At 47.9% G+C, this 15,433-nt stretch overlaps 1 protein-coding gene across 3 annotated transcripts in view; it reads left to right on the top strand.

Moving 5' to 3' along the window:
* Positions 1 to 15,433, top strand: part of ARHGAP21 (Rho GTPase activating protein 21) — a 92,700-nt gene that overhangs the window by 32,759 nt on the left and 44,508 nt on the right. For all 3 annotated transcript variants that reach the window (XM_068145746.1, XM_068145748.1, XM_068145747.1), the window contains 2 exons: positions 6,816 to 6,998; positions 10,083 to 10,107. In XM_068145746.1, the coding sequence (XP_068001847.1) occupies positions 6,816 to 6,998; positions 10,083 to 10,107 (208 nt within the window). Of the gene's footprint in view, positions 1 to 6,815; positions 6,999 to 10,082; positions 10,108 to 15,433 lie in introns of those variants that run through there.

Genomic DNA, 15,433 nt, shown 5'->3' with positions numbered 1-15,433 from the left:
GTGTTTCCTGCAGCGCTCTCACGTGTGTAATACTGAGGTGGGCAGGATGGAGACACTTTCTGTCTCATGCTCTGAGGGTTACCTGGCATTGTGTCCATCATGATCTTTTGGGTGGGATCCATTTCCCTGTGTCCTGTTCTGCAGAGTAATGGAGCAATAATTGGGGGTGTTAGGTAGTGGAGGTGGCATCTGGGGATGTGGTTTAGTGGCCATGGTGGTGTTAGGCCAATGGTTGGACTTGATCTTGAGAGGTCTTTTCCAGGCAAGCCAGTTCAAGGATTCTGGGGCAGGTGACTCCAGTTGTCTGTCCTGTTCAGGGTCTATTCTCAGCAGTGCCACTGTAGATAAAAGTGTGTTCATCCTGACCTACTCTCACTGCAGCCTGCTCTGTTGTGGCCATGCCTAGTTCTAGTGAAGTGCTGCTAATAAGAAGTGTGTGTTAGCTATTACATAAATCAGTGCTGTACTGCTGGGCTGTACATCTTGTACTGTGAACTTGTAATTGAGAGTTGAACTCATTACTGGACAGAGTAATTTCATCATTACAGTGATTTATTTCTACTTAGGTTGGTTGGCACAGGAATAGGTCTCTTAGCCATGCCCAGGTAGTGCTCCTGTTTCTAAAATGCAGAGCAGAAAATAATGTACTTTGTGATGAAATTGGAAATCCTTACAGTGCTTAGTTAGCATCAGGGCTGAATGGGGTGAGAGTTTCATGTGGGGAGAGGCTGTACAGCAGAGAGTTGGCATTCAGCTTGAAGTTTCTTAACAAGTCCAGCATGGATAGCTGTAAAACCCAGCTGCACTTGCTGCCTTGCTCTCTCTCTTTGCCTCTTTTTATACACATTCTAGATGCATTGTGGTTTTTCCTGGTACTAGCTTGCATCCAAGGTCATACATCTGGGATTTTTATAGGTCCTCTTTTATCCCACCAATTTGGCAGACTGATGTCCATCCATCAGTGTGGCTTTGGAGATAGTGATGGTTTCATCTTCCAGCTACCTTGTGGACAGCAAATGCTGGAAGGCTTCTTAGAGGAAGGGCACTGTACATGTGCTGCCAGGCCACACTGCCTTCCCTGCATTTCTCTTTGCCAACATCCATCCTGCTTGTTCAGGGGAAGACTACAGGCTTTGGTTGAGCATAAAGGTCAGGAGTTTGAACAAGTGGATGTTTGACATGGAGGTCCTGGCTTTCCTTCGTCCCAGTTGTTCTGCTGGTCTCTCTGAGGGATTTTTTCCAGTCAGAGGCTAAGGCTGAAAGTGGTGGAACTCATGTTTGCTTTGAGGAGAAAGCAGTGTCCTAGGTAGGAGGTGGCTTTACTTAAGGTGTCCCTCAGTGTCAGCAGCTACTTTTCTCTGACTGGAAGCTACCTCTATAGTAAAGATGCTGTTTGTACATTCCATTTGGGTTGAAAGACATTAGAAGTGTCTTCTCCCACCAGGGCTTGAGACCATTTCACCATGTGGCCACAGCATTTGTCTTCCTAAATGTGACTCATCTGCCTTGAAGTCCTTGACTTGTGACCTCCAGTAGAACTGCAAGGACTCACTTTGCACCTTGTATGAATGGTGCTGCTTTGGGTGCCACTGAGAGAAAACATGGGCTGCTGTTCCTTGGGTGCTGGATGCAGCTCCTGTGCTGCAAACAGGGATGGTGAGGATGCATCTGAAAGCAAAGGTGCAGAACCCTTTCTTTGGTCTCTGGGATGTTTCTTACAGGAAGTGTTCCTTGTTTTCAGGATGCAGAGAGACTTGGGGAGTTTGGGGTGGGTTTCTGTCATACCAGGACCAGGGAAATGTCTTCTCCAGTAGATTAACCTTTTGCTCTGAGTTTGCTTCTGTGCAGAAGTCCCAGTCTGTCACCACAGGAGAAAATGAATGAGGATGGAAGGGGTCATACTGTCCTCTAGGCATGGTAACATTTCTGTGCTTCATCACTTCTGATCAGATAGGTGTAGCAGAACCAAAGGGTTATATTTATTATGGTCAATAAATAGTCAATAATTATTATCACCTCATTTGACTTTGTCAGTCTCTAGCAAAGCAATCTGAAGTTTTCCATATGATTGATACTAAAAAGTTCAGTGGCTTGTAACTTCATTTCAAACTCATCAGTGGGAGCACCTGGTTGTTGAAGAAACAAAGGCTGACTTGCAGTGAAACTCGCTGCTGTCTCGTGGGTAACAATTCCTTTCCTATATTGGCAGGGTTGTTTTTGTCCCATTCTGTAGCCTTAGCAAGAAAAGACACTTGGTTGGTTGGTTGGTTGTTGCTGTTTGTTTGTTCCTTCCCTCCCTCCTCTCTGTTACCTTTGTAAAGGTGCTTATACTTAGTCACATTAAAATAAGGTCAAACTGTTCCAGAAAAGCCTTTTCTTTCCCCTCTGGAATTGCAGATTTAGCAGGGCAGTTAGCTGAGTGATAGCTGCTTTGGTACAGAAACTAGGGAGAATAAATGACCCAAGAAAAGAAAGCTCCCTGTTGTCAAGTGAGCTCAGCATTTGGTAGAGCATTTGGAATATCCTCTTGGTGTCTTGGGATGATTTAGGGATCAATGACTATGTTCAAGATGTTGCTTTGCTCTGGCTTATGTCACTAAGTGCTCAGAGTGTTTCTTTGTTCATTTTATTTTCTTTGGTAGTATATATTAGAGCTATTGAATCAGTACAGTGAGTGCCACCAGCTCGCTTTCTGTCCAGCCTCTCTCCATTCAGCTGCACTGTCAGCTCAGGTGTGACATTCCTCGGGCTAGATCAGAGTTGAAGGCTGGTAACTGCAGCCGCAGCAGGTGCTGCCTAGCGCTGCCCGTCCCTGGGCTGTTGCTGGGGCTTGGTAGGTGCTCAGCTGCTGGCTCTGCTCCAACACTTCCTTTTCTTTTCCTTTTCTGTTTTTTCCTCCTCCTTCTTTTAAATTTGTATTTAGGCTTCAGCAAATGCAGTTTGGGTAACCTTTGCATCTGCAGTGCACCTTCTACTAGCAGAACACTTCACAAAGAAATCATTTGTGGTCAAAACAAAACTACAGGTCCATCTGGCAGTGGGTCAGGAGATGAAGGGCTGGCTTGGGCTGACATGCACATTGGGTGGTTTGTAGAGCCTCTGGAGAGTTGTTTCTTTTGGACTGATAGAATGGGAAATGATTTATTTGAGACTTATCCTTAGTTGGGCACTGTATCACTTCCTGATTTTCCATCGTCTTCATTGTGTTTCGGTCCCAGTGATCCAGGGAGTTCAAGGCACCATCTGATTGTCCTGAATGCTTCTGTTGCTCAAAGGGTTAAATCCAATGTCACCCCAACTCTGCTTTTTACAATGCACTTACAGCATCTGTTGTGTGTCCTTGTGATTGCCTATAACAGGAAATGAGGCTTGGAGATACTTTGTGCAGAAACCTTGTATGAAGAACTCCTGAGGGAAATGATATTTGATTCATTTTTAGTAGCCTGGGATTCTTCAGTCCTTGAACCTGATTGTGTGCATTCTGACTGACATTTGGAGCATTGCATCTATAGGAAAACAAACTTGGGCATCTCCACTAAGGAGTATGGCAAAATAATCTTGGGGGGGTGGGGGGGGGTGGTTAGATTTCAGATGAAATGAGTGAAAATGAATGTTTTGGTTTCTTTTCTCTTGCAATGTAATTAGTTGACTCAAAAGATAAATTGCCTTAAAAATAGGAGGTATTAATTGATTTGTAACTTGACTGCTGGCCTTGTTGGCTCACAAGGAAAGCCACGAAGCAGCTCTGCCTTCAGTGACATTCCTGCCTCTGCTAAACACTGTTTCTTGCTTGCTGTCCTGCATCCTTGTTTTGTTTGTGGGTTTGAAGACTTCTTCATGCTGTTTTTAAAGCCTTCTCTGTCGAGGGGCAGTGGTGGGTGTGCTGTGGCTGGGCACTCACAGGGTTACTCGGCAGATGTTCACTCTCCTTCTCTTTGTAATTCAAATGGATGGCTGTTCATCGTGGGACTGTGAAAGTTGCTGTTACTGCACACGTTAGTGTTAGTAATGCTGCGCTCTCTCTCCTGTTGGCAGAGCTTGTAGCGGCTCCCAGGCTGGCATGAAGAGAACCTCTGAGTTCTGGCTTGCTCTCCCCAGCCATAGTGATAGGGCCAGGGAGTAGTGATGTTTATGAACAGTTCAGCAACCTAGAATCACAACATTTTTTTACTTGGAAAAGACCTCCAAAATCATCCAGTCCAAGCATTCTCTAACTCTACCAAGGCTGGGGCTAAACCATGTTCTAAGTACTACATCTTTGCCTCTTTGAAACACCTCCTGGATGGGGATTCAACCACTTCCCCGGGGAGCCTGTGCCAGTGGTTGAGAATCCTTTCTTCTGATCTCCAACCTAAACCTCTCCTGGGGCAGCTTGAGGCCATTTCCTCTCATTGTCTCACTTTTTACTAGGGAGAAGAGACCAACACCTACCTCACTACAACCTCTTGTTGGAGAGTTGGAGAGAGCCAGAAGGTCTCCCCTGAGGCTCCTTTTCTCCAGACTAAGGAGCCCCATTTCCCTCAGCTGCCCCTCACTAGCCCTGTTCTCCAGAGACCTGTGCTCTGAAGTCAGGTTACAGCATCTCCCTAGTGGACATCCCTTGTTACACATGCTAAGTCTATCTTTTGGCCTAGTAGGAAGGGGTTTGTTGGAAAAAAGCCTCAGGTGTATTGTAGACTTGGATTTATCCCTGTTAGCTTAACCTTGCCGAAGGCTTTGTGGCTGGTGTGTGATACCTGTGGCATCACGCACTGCCTACAAAATCCAGCAGAGGAGACTGCAAGGGAGAGCTGAGGAGATGGGCTGCTGCCCATCACGTCACAGGGGAAGTCACTCTCATTTTTTAGAGGCCAGGGATGGCTTTTTTTAAAATCTCTTTCCTATTTTTTGGAGTTATTTCTGCTGCCATTTCACCAGGATCAAGATGTTCTCGCTGGCTGCAGTTTCAGCGCATGTTAGGAGATGGAAAGTCTGAGAAGGGACATTTGGTTGTGCAGAACTGAAACAATAACTGTTGTGTTTGGAATCTGAACAGATTAGTGGAGAGCACCTCGGTAGCAAACCCTTGTCCTTAGCCTGAAGGGTCTTGTAACCTTTACCTTACTCTTTGCACTGCTTGAACTTTGAACTCAGGCCTCTTGTTTTGCCCCAGTTCTCCCTAATTTTTCACGGCAGTCGTCTCATTGCAAAGCCTTTTTGCTTTCACACCAACACTTGAGAATGTGAGGGCAGGTGATGGATGAGGACAGACTGGGCTGAGAATACAGTCCTTGATACTTCTTATTGTTCTTTCCAGAATGTGCTGATCATCCAGGCTGCTAGAGGAGCAGAGTTTTGTCGGCTGCTCTCAATCCTCTGCATTTTCTGCCTCCAGAACTGGTTCCATTTCCTAGCTTGGCTGTAGCACCACGACCCTTCCCCATGTGCTGGTAAAACAGGGCTTTTGGAGATAGGGAGGCTGCTCTTTGAAGCACTGCCTAGTATTTGCTTATCCTTCCTGCTGGATATACCAGGATGTGGGTTTCCAAGGACAAACTGAAGCATTTGTGCAGCAATGTGTCATGCTTTACACATCTGAATGCAGAATGTTGTTCTGGTGGGTTAGCTCTGAGCAAGCAGCTGCAGCGCTTTCCTTGCAGTAATCCATGCTGTCATCATTGTGGTTGGAGTTGGGAATGCTTTATCTGCTCAGGAGATGTTGATTGGAGTTGGCTGGGCCCACCTTGCCAATAAGTGCTGCAATTTGAGATCCCAGCTGTAAGGCTGAAGCAGAAAGGATTATTTTGGAGCAGCCCGGGGAGCAAACTGAGCAGTAAATTCTGACACGTATGGGGCAGGGCTGAGGCACAGCAGCAGAGCTCCAGGGGGACAAGAAGGCCATTATTGCTCTCTGAATACCCTCTGAATAGGCTATAGGATCTGGTATCTAAATTTGTTTCACGCATCATTGGACTGGAATATTCAGAGGGGGGGCTCAGGGTTCTGCATGCTTTCTTGCTTTCTTTGTACCTCTCCTGCCTTTGATTTGAAATGTGGTGTGGCACCGCTTGGGGAACTTACAGGGGAGATGTTACATAAGTGAGAAGATCAATATTTTTATCATAGCATGTTTCTTGAGTCACAGGTATATAAACTACCATTGCATGAGAGGAAGGGCTGCAGTTAGGTAGTAAAAGGAAGCTAAGCTTTTTTAACTTGTGTGCTTAGAGTTTGCATAGTGAAATGATCAGAGAAAGTAGCTAAGGGCATTAAAACCAGAGGTGGAGTCCAAGATATGACTGGAGGAAAAGAAGCATCAACTGCCTTCTTGCTGAGGAATCCTAACTGACTGCATGTGTTCTTCAGTCCTGCTCCACTTGTTTTAAGTGAGGAGCTCCTAGTTGAGAGGAGCATGCCTGCACTGTAGGAGAGGAGGAGAGGAGTCAGTCTTGCACATGTGAGAGTGCTGTGTGCACCCAGAAGACAGATGATAGTGTCTGAAGTGGAGAGCGATTCAAGCATGGAGGCTTTACTTGGGGCTCATTTGAGCCTCTCGCTGTTGGATGGTGACTTTCTTAATATCTCACATAAGTTCCAAGTAATTCTTTATGTCAGTGTGACCAGAGATGTAATGCTGGAAGGGATGCTGCTTTACAAGACATTCCTCTTCAAAACATTAGTGACCATCAAGTTGTTTTGAGGCTGGGGGGAGAAGGGAGGTTTCTGGAGTGCACAGGAAGGTTCAGTGTGTGTGTGGTGTGCTTTGGGGGCTTTTTGTTTTCCTAACAAAATGATTCCCCAAGTGATGACTTTTGTGTCTGTCTGCTTTATTTTAGGCATCAAAAAACAAAGAGGGAAAAGAGCAGAGTGAAGTTATATCACCATCAGAGGATGAAGAAACTTTCTCTTGGCCTGGCCCCAAAACTGTTGTGCTAAGGAGGACTTCTCGGGGTTTTGGCTTCACCTTAAGACACTTCATAGTTTACCCTCCGGAATCTGCAGTTCACTTTTCTTTTAAAGTAAGTTAAATAAATGAACCACTCACATACAGCTTTGTTATCCTCTCTGGGGTCAAAATCCTAGCTTGAAAGTAAGCATGTGTCTAGGTGAGACTTACTCAGGTCTGCTGAGACTTACTCAGGTCTGCTGTGTGGGAAGCTCGCTCTCTGCTTCGTTAGATAGACATGCACTGATCCCTTCCAAAAGCATGGGATGGATTGAGTAGGAGTTTACACAAGGTCTTGGGCACCAGAGCCTTCAAAGCTGCATGGTTTTGTTGTTCTAGCCTTGATTTGTTAGTTTTAGCCTAAACACGGCTGTCTTATCTTCACAAGACTCCTTCCCTCAGCTGCTTGGCAGCCCAGCCTCATGGATCTCCATTCCCAGGGACAGCAAACACCTCTTGCTTCTAACCATCTCCACCTTTCTCCTTGTGTGCTCAGTCAACCTGCATTCGTTCCTCTCCCCTGTAAGCTGGGCAGGTCTCCCACAGTGGGGAACAGTGAGCATCTCTAGGACAGTTGTGGAAGGAAGGGGTGTTTGGTAGGTCTGTTGGCAGAGACAGCCCTGTGTGAAAGATGGTCTTGGAAGCTGAGGCTGCAGTTCAACACATTTCATTCTGGCAAGCCGACTTGCTGTGCTTGAGTGAGACCACACAGCAAACTGGGAATAGCTGCACATTCAGGAGCAGCCCCTAGCTTCCAGTGCCTCCTGTCCCTCAGGGAGTAAGGAGTGTGTGCTTAAACTAGCATTGCAAAAAGCCTGGGTGAATTGCCTTTAACATCAGATATTTATTAGGATTTGTTGGTCACAACACCTGGTTTTGCATGTGAAGTTTGGTCTGGGAGGCAAGGGATAAGTCCCTTCTCTCTGTGCATGGAAGCAGCAGATACTAACATCTTGCAAAGTGTAAGAGGTAAGTGTAGGAGGGAGGGCTAATTCCAAACCATTTGTGTTCTAAAGCATTACATTTTTCAAGACCTGAGCTCATTGGCTTGGGACCATGGAAAACTAATGTGTTGCAGCTGTCTCTTCTAACTGGGCTCTGCACTGCCAGTGACAAGCTGACAAACCCACTGCAGCATTTCATCAGTGGTGGCAGTTCTTTAGTACCTAACTTTGCCCTTCTTGAGTGTTTGCTTCCCTAGCACCAAATCAGGTAACTCCCCTACACAGCCCATGCTTTCCAGACTCTGAATTCTAATAGGTTGGGTTTTTTCTTCACCTGATAAACTGGGTGGAAACTAGAGACATGCAGTTAGCCTTGTCTGATTCCTTGCTGCCAACCCTCTGGCTGTTGGAGGGCTTCAAGAGAGAAAATGATGAATGTTAACAGTATTTTGCCACTAGTGTGGCATTTATACCAAAGCAGAGAGCAGACAGGACTGTCTTAAGGATTTCCTTCTCTCAGGGTTTGGGTGGTTTGGCTTTTTAAAAGTAGAATGAATACCTGATCTCTTTCAGCTCAGGGGTTTAGTCTTGGGGGATTTGTTGTTGTTGGGTTTGTTGCTGCCCTTTGGTTTTTGCCTTCCTTATCTTTCTGTGGTGCCTTACAAAAGCTTTGTGTGTGTGTCTCCCAAGAAATTTCTTTGCACCTAGGAGAGACCTGTCTAATCCTCATCATTCTGTAGTGTTCATGTCTAGGTCTTACCACTGCTTTCTTTAAGTTTTCCTCTCTTCAACACTTTGCTTAGATCAATGTGCAGTTGCTCTGATAATAATATGCAGGAGCCAATGATTTGTCTTGAAATGTAAAAGACCTGGAAATGTAAAATCAATACAGTGAAAAATAGGAGGAAATATACAGATGGGAATGGATTGAAGCTTGAGCAGGGCAGATTTAGGCTGGAGATTAGAAATTCTATACAGTGAGGGAGGTGAGAGACTGGAACAGGTTGCCCTGGGAGGTTGTGGATGCCCCTTGCCTGGAGCTGTTCAAGGCCGGCTTGGGTGAGGCCTTAAGCAACCTGGGCTGGCGGAGGTGTCCCTGCCCATGGCAGGGGCTTAGAACTGGATGAGCTTTTTTAAGGTTCCTTCCAAACTCAACCATTCTATGAATCATCTCCTTGCTCCTTCTTTCCTTCAGGATGAATCTGTTTTTAATGAATTGGTAAAAATACTTCCCAAAAAGTAGATCCTAGTGTAAGAAATTGTAATGAGATTGAGCTTTCCACATGTAAACAGTTGTGCTTCTCAAATGCTAGGCTCTTGTAGAGGAGATCAGCCATGATCTTTCAAAAGACTACTTTGTATTATAATAGTCATAGAATCATTAAGGTTGGAAAAGACCACAGAGATCAAGTCCAGTCTGCTACCCAGCACCTCTGTGGCCACAAGGAGAATACTGACAGGAAAGTAACTGAAGTAATCATTTTCTGATTGAAGTTGTGTGATTTCTCTCTTGGTTTTTTGACTGTTGGTGAGACTTGCTGGTTCAGATGGTGTGCACATAGTGCAGTGAGCAGGCAGAGAATCTTCAAAGTTGTCACTAAAGAGTGTTTAGGGAGATGTTTTTCTCTAGGCAATAGCACTGAAGGCAAAACAAACTTGGTGTTTCAAATTGCAGGAAACATTCAGAGCTTACTTGCTAAATATTTTCTCTATGGCATAGTTAGCTTTGAATCCTTGAATGATTAAAGTATAACCTTGGAATGTGGTGAAAGCGTGCCTGTGGTAGCACACAGTGCAGTACTTGGCTTCATGGCAGCACTTCAGGGGTTGTGATCTTTGTTTTCATAGAATGGCTTAGGTTGGGAGGGACCTCAGAGACCATCTGCTGCAACCCTTCTGCTCTGGGCAGGGACACCTCTCAGCTGAACTTGGTTGCCCAAGGCTTCATTCAGTCTGACCTTAAGGACCTCCAGGGAGGGAGCATCCTCAACCTCTCTGGACTATTTGTGTGTTTCTCTGGGGATGTTTCATATTAAGGCAGGCCTCCCACTGCATCCTAAGCACAAGGGAAGGCTGAAGGCTGGCAAGGTGAATGCTTGTTGAGCAGTACGAACAGCAGAACGCAGCCTTGGTCTTGCAGATTCTGTTCAAGCCTCCTCTGCATTTGTTCCATTTGCTGGGTTTTTAATGTTATGCACTTTCTTTTTCCTTAGGATGAAGAGAATGGGAATAGACAAGGTAGGTCTTGTTTTCCTTCTTTCACAGATCCCATGTGTGGAACCCTTCTCTTGAGCTGTGTGATGCACTTCAGTAGCTACCAAAGCAAGTTCCCATGAGCTCACTCCATGGTTGTCCTGGGCCCTCTAGATGGTGCTTGGTTTAGGAGGGATGGGAAAACCTTATTTCTAGGTTATTCCTCTGGGTTCCCCTCCCTTTCCATAGCTTCCTTCCTCTCCCATTGCCTGTCTCTACTCATCATTCACCAATTAGCTGTTATTAATTTGGGCTCCATCACAGTCCCACTTCATTGAAACTCCCTTTGCTGCTCAGCTGTTTTCTCATCTGTGCTCCATCTCTCCATAAGATTTTGTTTCCCTTAGAAGAGTAAGAAATGTGTTGATTTAGGTAAGGAAATTGAGTTCTCAGGGTGACAGCCCTATCTCACCTCCTGCTTTCCCTTTCTGTCCTGATGGTGGGCAGAGGAGGTGGAGTTAGCTGTGGTATGAGTGCAGTGTGCAGGGCTTCAGTCTGTGCTTCTGCTGCCACTTGCTGACCACAGGGACAGCACAGGGTCAGTGCTTGTTTGGCTGCTGAGTTCCAGGTCACTTCACAGCCTGGCAGAGAAGGGGACCTGCTTTCAGCAGACTCTGAAAAGTCTTGTTTAGTTTGAAGACGCAGAACATCTGATCTCTTGGCTTGGGTGTTTTGTGTAACAGTGATGTATCAGAAGTATTCTGGGAAACTTTCTTTTCCTGTGGAAGCAGATTAATTGATCCCTTTCATCCTCCTGTTTTTACTTGTCTGTTGTCACCTGCTTGTTATACTCTGCAAAGTCAACCTCCTCCCATTCCTCATCACCCTGCAGACCTGTGCCCTCCTCTGTCTATTCTGACACACAAAAATAAAATGCAGGTTCCTTTAGGAAAGGAGAGACAGTGCAGTCCCACTGCCACACCAGCATGGAAGATGCCACCTGTGATCTAGAGAAGGAAGCTCTGCAGTATTCTGGCAGGGAGGACTGGATCAGCTACACGTGCAAATATCATAGGGTGGTAGGGGCTGGAAGGCATCTCCCGAGACTGAGTCCAACCCCCCTGCCAAAGCATCACAGTATCACAGTATTACTCAGGTTGGAAAGGACCTCGGGGATCATCGAGTCCAACCTGTCAACGCAGACCCCATGACTAGACCATGGCACCAAGTGCCACGTCCAATCTCCCCTTGAACGCCTCCAGGGTCGATGACTCCACCACCTCCCTGGGCAACCGGTTCCAATGCCGAATGACTCGCTCAGTGAAGAACTTCCTCCTCACCTCGAGTCTGAACCTCCCCTGGCGCAGCTTGAGACTGTGTCCTCTTGTTCTGGTGCTGGTTGCCTGGGAGAAGAGACCAACCCCCTCCCAGCCACAACCACCCCTCAGGTAGTTGTAGAGGGCAATGAGGTCACCCCTGAGCCTCCTCTTCTCCAGGCTAAACAATCCCAGCTCCCTCAGCCTCTCCTCATAGGGCTGTGCTCAAGGCCTCTCCCCAGCCTTGTTGCCCTTCTCTGGACACCTTCAAGTGTTTCGATGTCCTTCTTAAACTGAGGGGCCCAGAACTGGACACAGGACTCAAGGTGCGGCCTAACCAGAGCAGGGTACAGGGGCACAATGACCTCCCTGCTCCTGCTGGCCACACTATTCCTAATGCAGGCCAGGATGCCATTGGCCTTCTTGGCCATCTGGGCACACTGCTGGCTCATATTCAGGCAGCTGTCGATCAGCACCCCCAGGTCCCTCTCTGCCTGGCTGCTCTCAGCCACTCTGACCCCAGCCTATAGCTCTGCATGGGATTGCCATGGCCAGAGTGCAGCACTCGGCACTGGGACTTGTTGAATGCCATCCCATTGGACTCTGCCCATCTGTCCAGTTGGTCGAGGTCCCTCTGCAGAGCCTTTCTACCCTCTAACTGACTAACATCTGCCCCTAACTTTGTGTCATCTGCAAACTTGCTGATGACTGACTCTACCCCTTCATCCAGATCATCAATGAAGATGTTGAAGAGGACAGGGCCCAGCACTGATCCCTGGGGGACACCACTGGTGACTGGCCTCCAGCTGGATGTGGCACCGTTCACGACCACTCTCTGGGCCCGGCCCTCCAGCCAGTTCCTAACCCAGCACAGAGTGTAGTGGTCCAAGCCACGAGCTGACAGCTTAGACAGCAGTTTGCTGTGGGGGACGGTGTCAAAGGCCTTGCTGAAGTCCGGGTAGACCACATCCACAGCCTCCCCACATCCACCAGGCAGTCACCTGATCATAGAAGGAGATCAGGTTGGAGAGGCAGGACCTGCCCTTCCTGAATCCATGTTGGCTGGACCTGAGCCCTTGGCCACCCTTCAGGTGCGCAGTTATTGCCGCCAGGATAATCTGCTCCATCACTTTCCCTGGCACTGAGGTCAGGCTGACCGGCCTGGAGCTTCCAGGTGCCTCCATCCGACCCTTCTCGTGGATGGGGACCACGTTGGCCAGTTTCCAGTCATCTGGGACCTCACCAGTGAGCCAGGACTGGAGGAAAATGATGGAGAGTGGCCTAGCCAGCACATCTGCCAGCTCTCTCAGCACCCTAGGATGGATCCCATCTGGTCCCATGGACTTGTGGATATCCAAGTGGCTCAGCAGGTCCTGAATTAACTCCTCATGGATTTCCAGGGTATTACTCTGCTCCCCGATCCCAACGCCCAGCTCCGGAGACCACTCCTCCTGAACTCCTGCCTTGCTGTTAAACATTGAGGCAAAGAAGGTGTTCAGGACATCAGCTTTCTCCTCATCTTCAGTCACCGTGTTCCCCTCCAGGTCCACCAGGGAGTTCAGGTTCTTCCTGCCCTTCTTCTTATTGTTAATACATTTATAAAAATGCTTTTTATTGTCTCTGACTGAGGTGTTCAGCTTCAGTTCCAGCTGGGCCTTAGCCTCCCTAATTTTATTCCTACATAATCTAACAGCTTCCTTGAACATACCTCGAGAAGCCTTCCTCTCCTTCCAAAGGTGATACAGCCTCTTCTTCCCCCTTAACTCCTCCAGGAGCTGCTTGCTCATCCAGGCCGGTCGCCTTCCCCGCCGGCTTGCCTTCCGGCACGTGGGAACCGCCAATTCCTGTGCCTTCAAGAGCTCCTGTTTGAAGTAGGTCCAACCCTCCTGAACCCCTTGGTTCATGAGGGCTGGTACCCAGGGGACTTTGCAGACAAGTTTTTTAAATAGGCTGAAGTTTGCCCTCCTGCAGTCCAAGGTGAAGGTTCTGTTGGTGCTCCTCCCAATCTCCCTGCATATTGAAAACTTCACTATCTCGTGGTCACTGCACCCTAGGCAGCCTCCCACGATCACGTCTCCCGCCAGCCCTTCCCTACTGGAGCACAGCAGGTCAAGCAGAGCCTGTCCCCTGGTAGGCTCGCTTAACAGCTGTGTCAGGAAGCAGTCCTCCATTCGCTCCAGGAATCTTCTGGACTGCCTCCTCCCTGCTGAATGAAGTTCCCAGCAGATATCTGGGAGGTTGAAGTCACCAACAAGGACAAGATCAGATGATCTTGAGACAGCCTCCAGTTGCTTGTAGAACAACTCATCAGCCTCCTCATCCTGGTTGGGTGGTCTGTAACAGATTCCAATCAGGATGTCAGACTTGTTAGGTTGTCCTCTGATTTTGACCCACAGGCTCTCAACTACCTCACCTTCCACCTCAAGTTGTGTGGCAGAGATTGACTCTCTAATATACAGAGCCACCCCTCCTCCTCTTCTCCCTCGCCTGTCCCTCCTAAAGAGCCTGTAACCCCCCATTGTAGCACTCCAATCGTGGGTGCTGTCCCACCAAGTTTCTGAGATGGCGACTACATCATAGTCGCCCTGATGGATTAGGACCTCCAACTCCTCTTGCTTGTTGCCCAGGCTGCCTGCATTGGTGTGCATGCATCGCAGCTGGGTTCCTGACTTCTGCACTGACCCTACCTTGCGCCCTACTCTTACCTCTGCAGAGGGACCGATTGCCTCACCCACCCCCTTCAGACCTAGTTTAAAGCCCTCCTAATGAGCCCTGCCAACTCCAGTGCCAGGACTCTCTTACCCCTTCTAGATAGATGCACCCCATCAGGATCCAGCATGTCAGGTGCAGTGAAAGTTGCCCCGTGGTCATAGAACCCAAAGTTCTGCCTCTGGCACCATCCCCTGAGCCAATTGTTGATGGTGTGGGTTCTCCCACTCCTCTCAGTGTACACCCCTGCCACTGAGGGAACTGAGCAGAACAACACTTGAGCTGAGCAGGGTCAGCTAGGGCAGGTCCCACAGCAACATCTCTCCAGGCAGGTTTTGAAAGTCTCCAGAGAAGAAGACTCCACAACTCCTCTGGGCAGCCTGCTCCAGGGCTCCAGCACCCTCACAGTAAAGAAGATCCTCCTGATGTTGAGGTGGAACCTCCTGGGTTCCGGTTTGTATCCACTGCTTCTCGCTCTGTCACAAAACACCACTGGAAGGAGAATGGCCCCTTCTTCTTGACACCCAGTCTTGGGTCCGTTCATCTAAAGTGTTCTCCCAGATGTGTTTTTCAGCAGAGGAACAGCAGTCAACACACATTGATTTGGTTCACAATGAGACCTGTGCAGGTGGGATTGAGGTTTCTTGCTGGAAACTTTGGTCTCACTACTTAAATTATGAATCATAGCTCAACTGTTGCTACTTACAGCAACATAGGATGCTGGCTGCCTTAAAATACAGATCAGAGGGCCCAGAATGCTCTGGAGAGATAGCAGTATTGTCATTAGCAGGAGAGAAGGCAGGACTTGTGCTCCTGGGAAGAGCTGAAATGGCTGTGAGGCAAAGGATGTAGGTGTCAGTAGAGCTTAACCTGACAGGTTTGTGTGTTGCACCTTTACAAGTAACCCAGTGGCACAACAGCTGTAAGAGATTTTTCTCATGCATTTAGCCTGATCTTGGGGGTGGAGGAAACGATTCCTGTTTACCTTGCTACAAGTTGTTCCCATTCCCAAATGAGTCAGTAGCCTGTGAGGAGAAAACTGAGAGAAGCCAGTCTCCTCTTCCATGCTGACAAACACCAGGTTCATTTGGCACAAGCAGGCATGCCAGAATTTCTGTGAAGGAATAGCACAAGGATTCTAAAGTGTTGAAGAATGAGACTTTGGAAAGAGGCAGGACGCTGTGTGTTGGGCTGCTGGTTGTGGGGATCCCTTCCTGCTGGAGCTGCACTTGCTCCAGGGGCTTGCTGGAGAGCTGTGGCTGCAGTGTGTTGTGCAGAGGAGCCATCTACTGGCAGTCCTCTCGTGTTTGCCTTCAGACTTGCTGCTCTGAAGCTGTCTCAAGGAT

The sequence above is a fragment of the Melanerpes formicivorus genome, unplaced genomic scaffold (genome assembly GCF_026170545.1).
Source record: "Melanerpes formicivorus ecotype bairdi unplaced genomic scaffold, bMelFor1.0.p_v2 SCAF_13, whole genome shotgun sequence".
NCBI lineage: Eukaryota > Metazoa > Chordata > Aves > Piciformes > Picidae > Melanerpes > Melanerpes formicivorus.
This window is presented reverse-complemented; position numbering and strand designations above follow the sequence as displayed.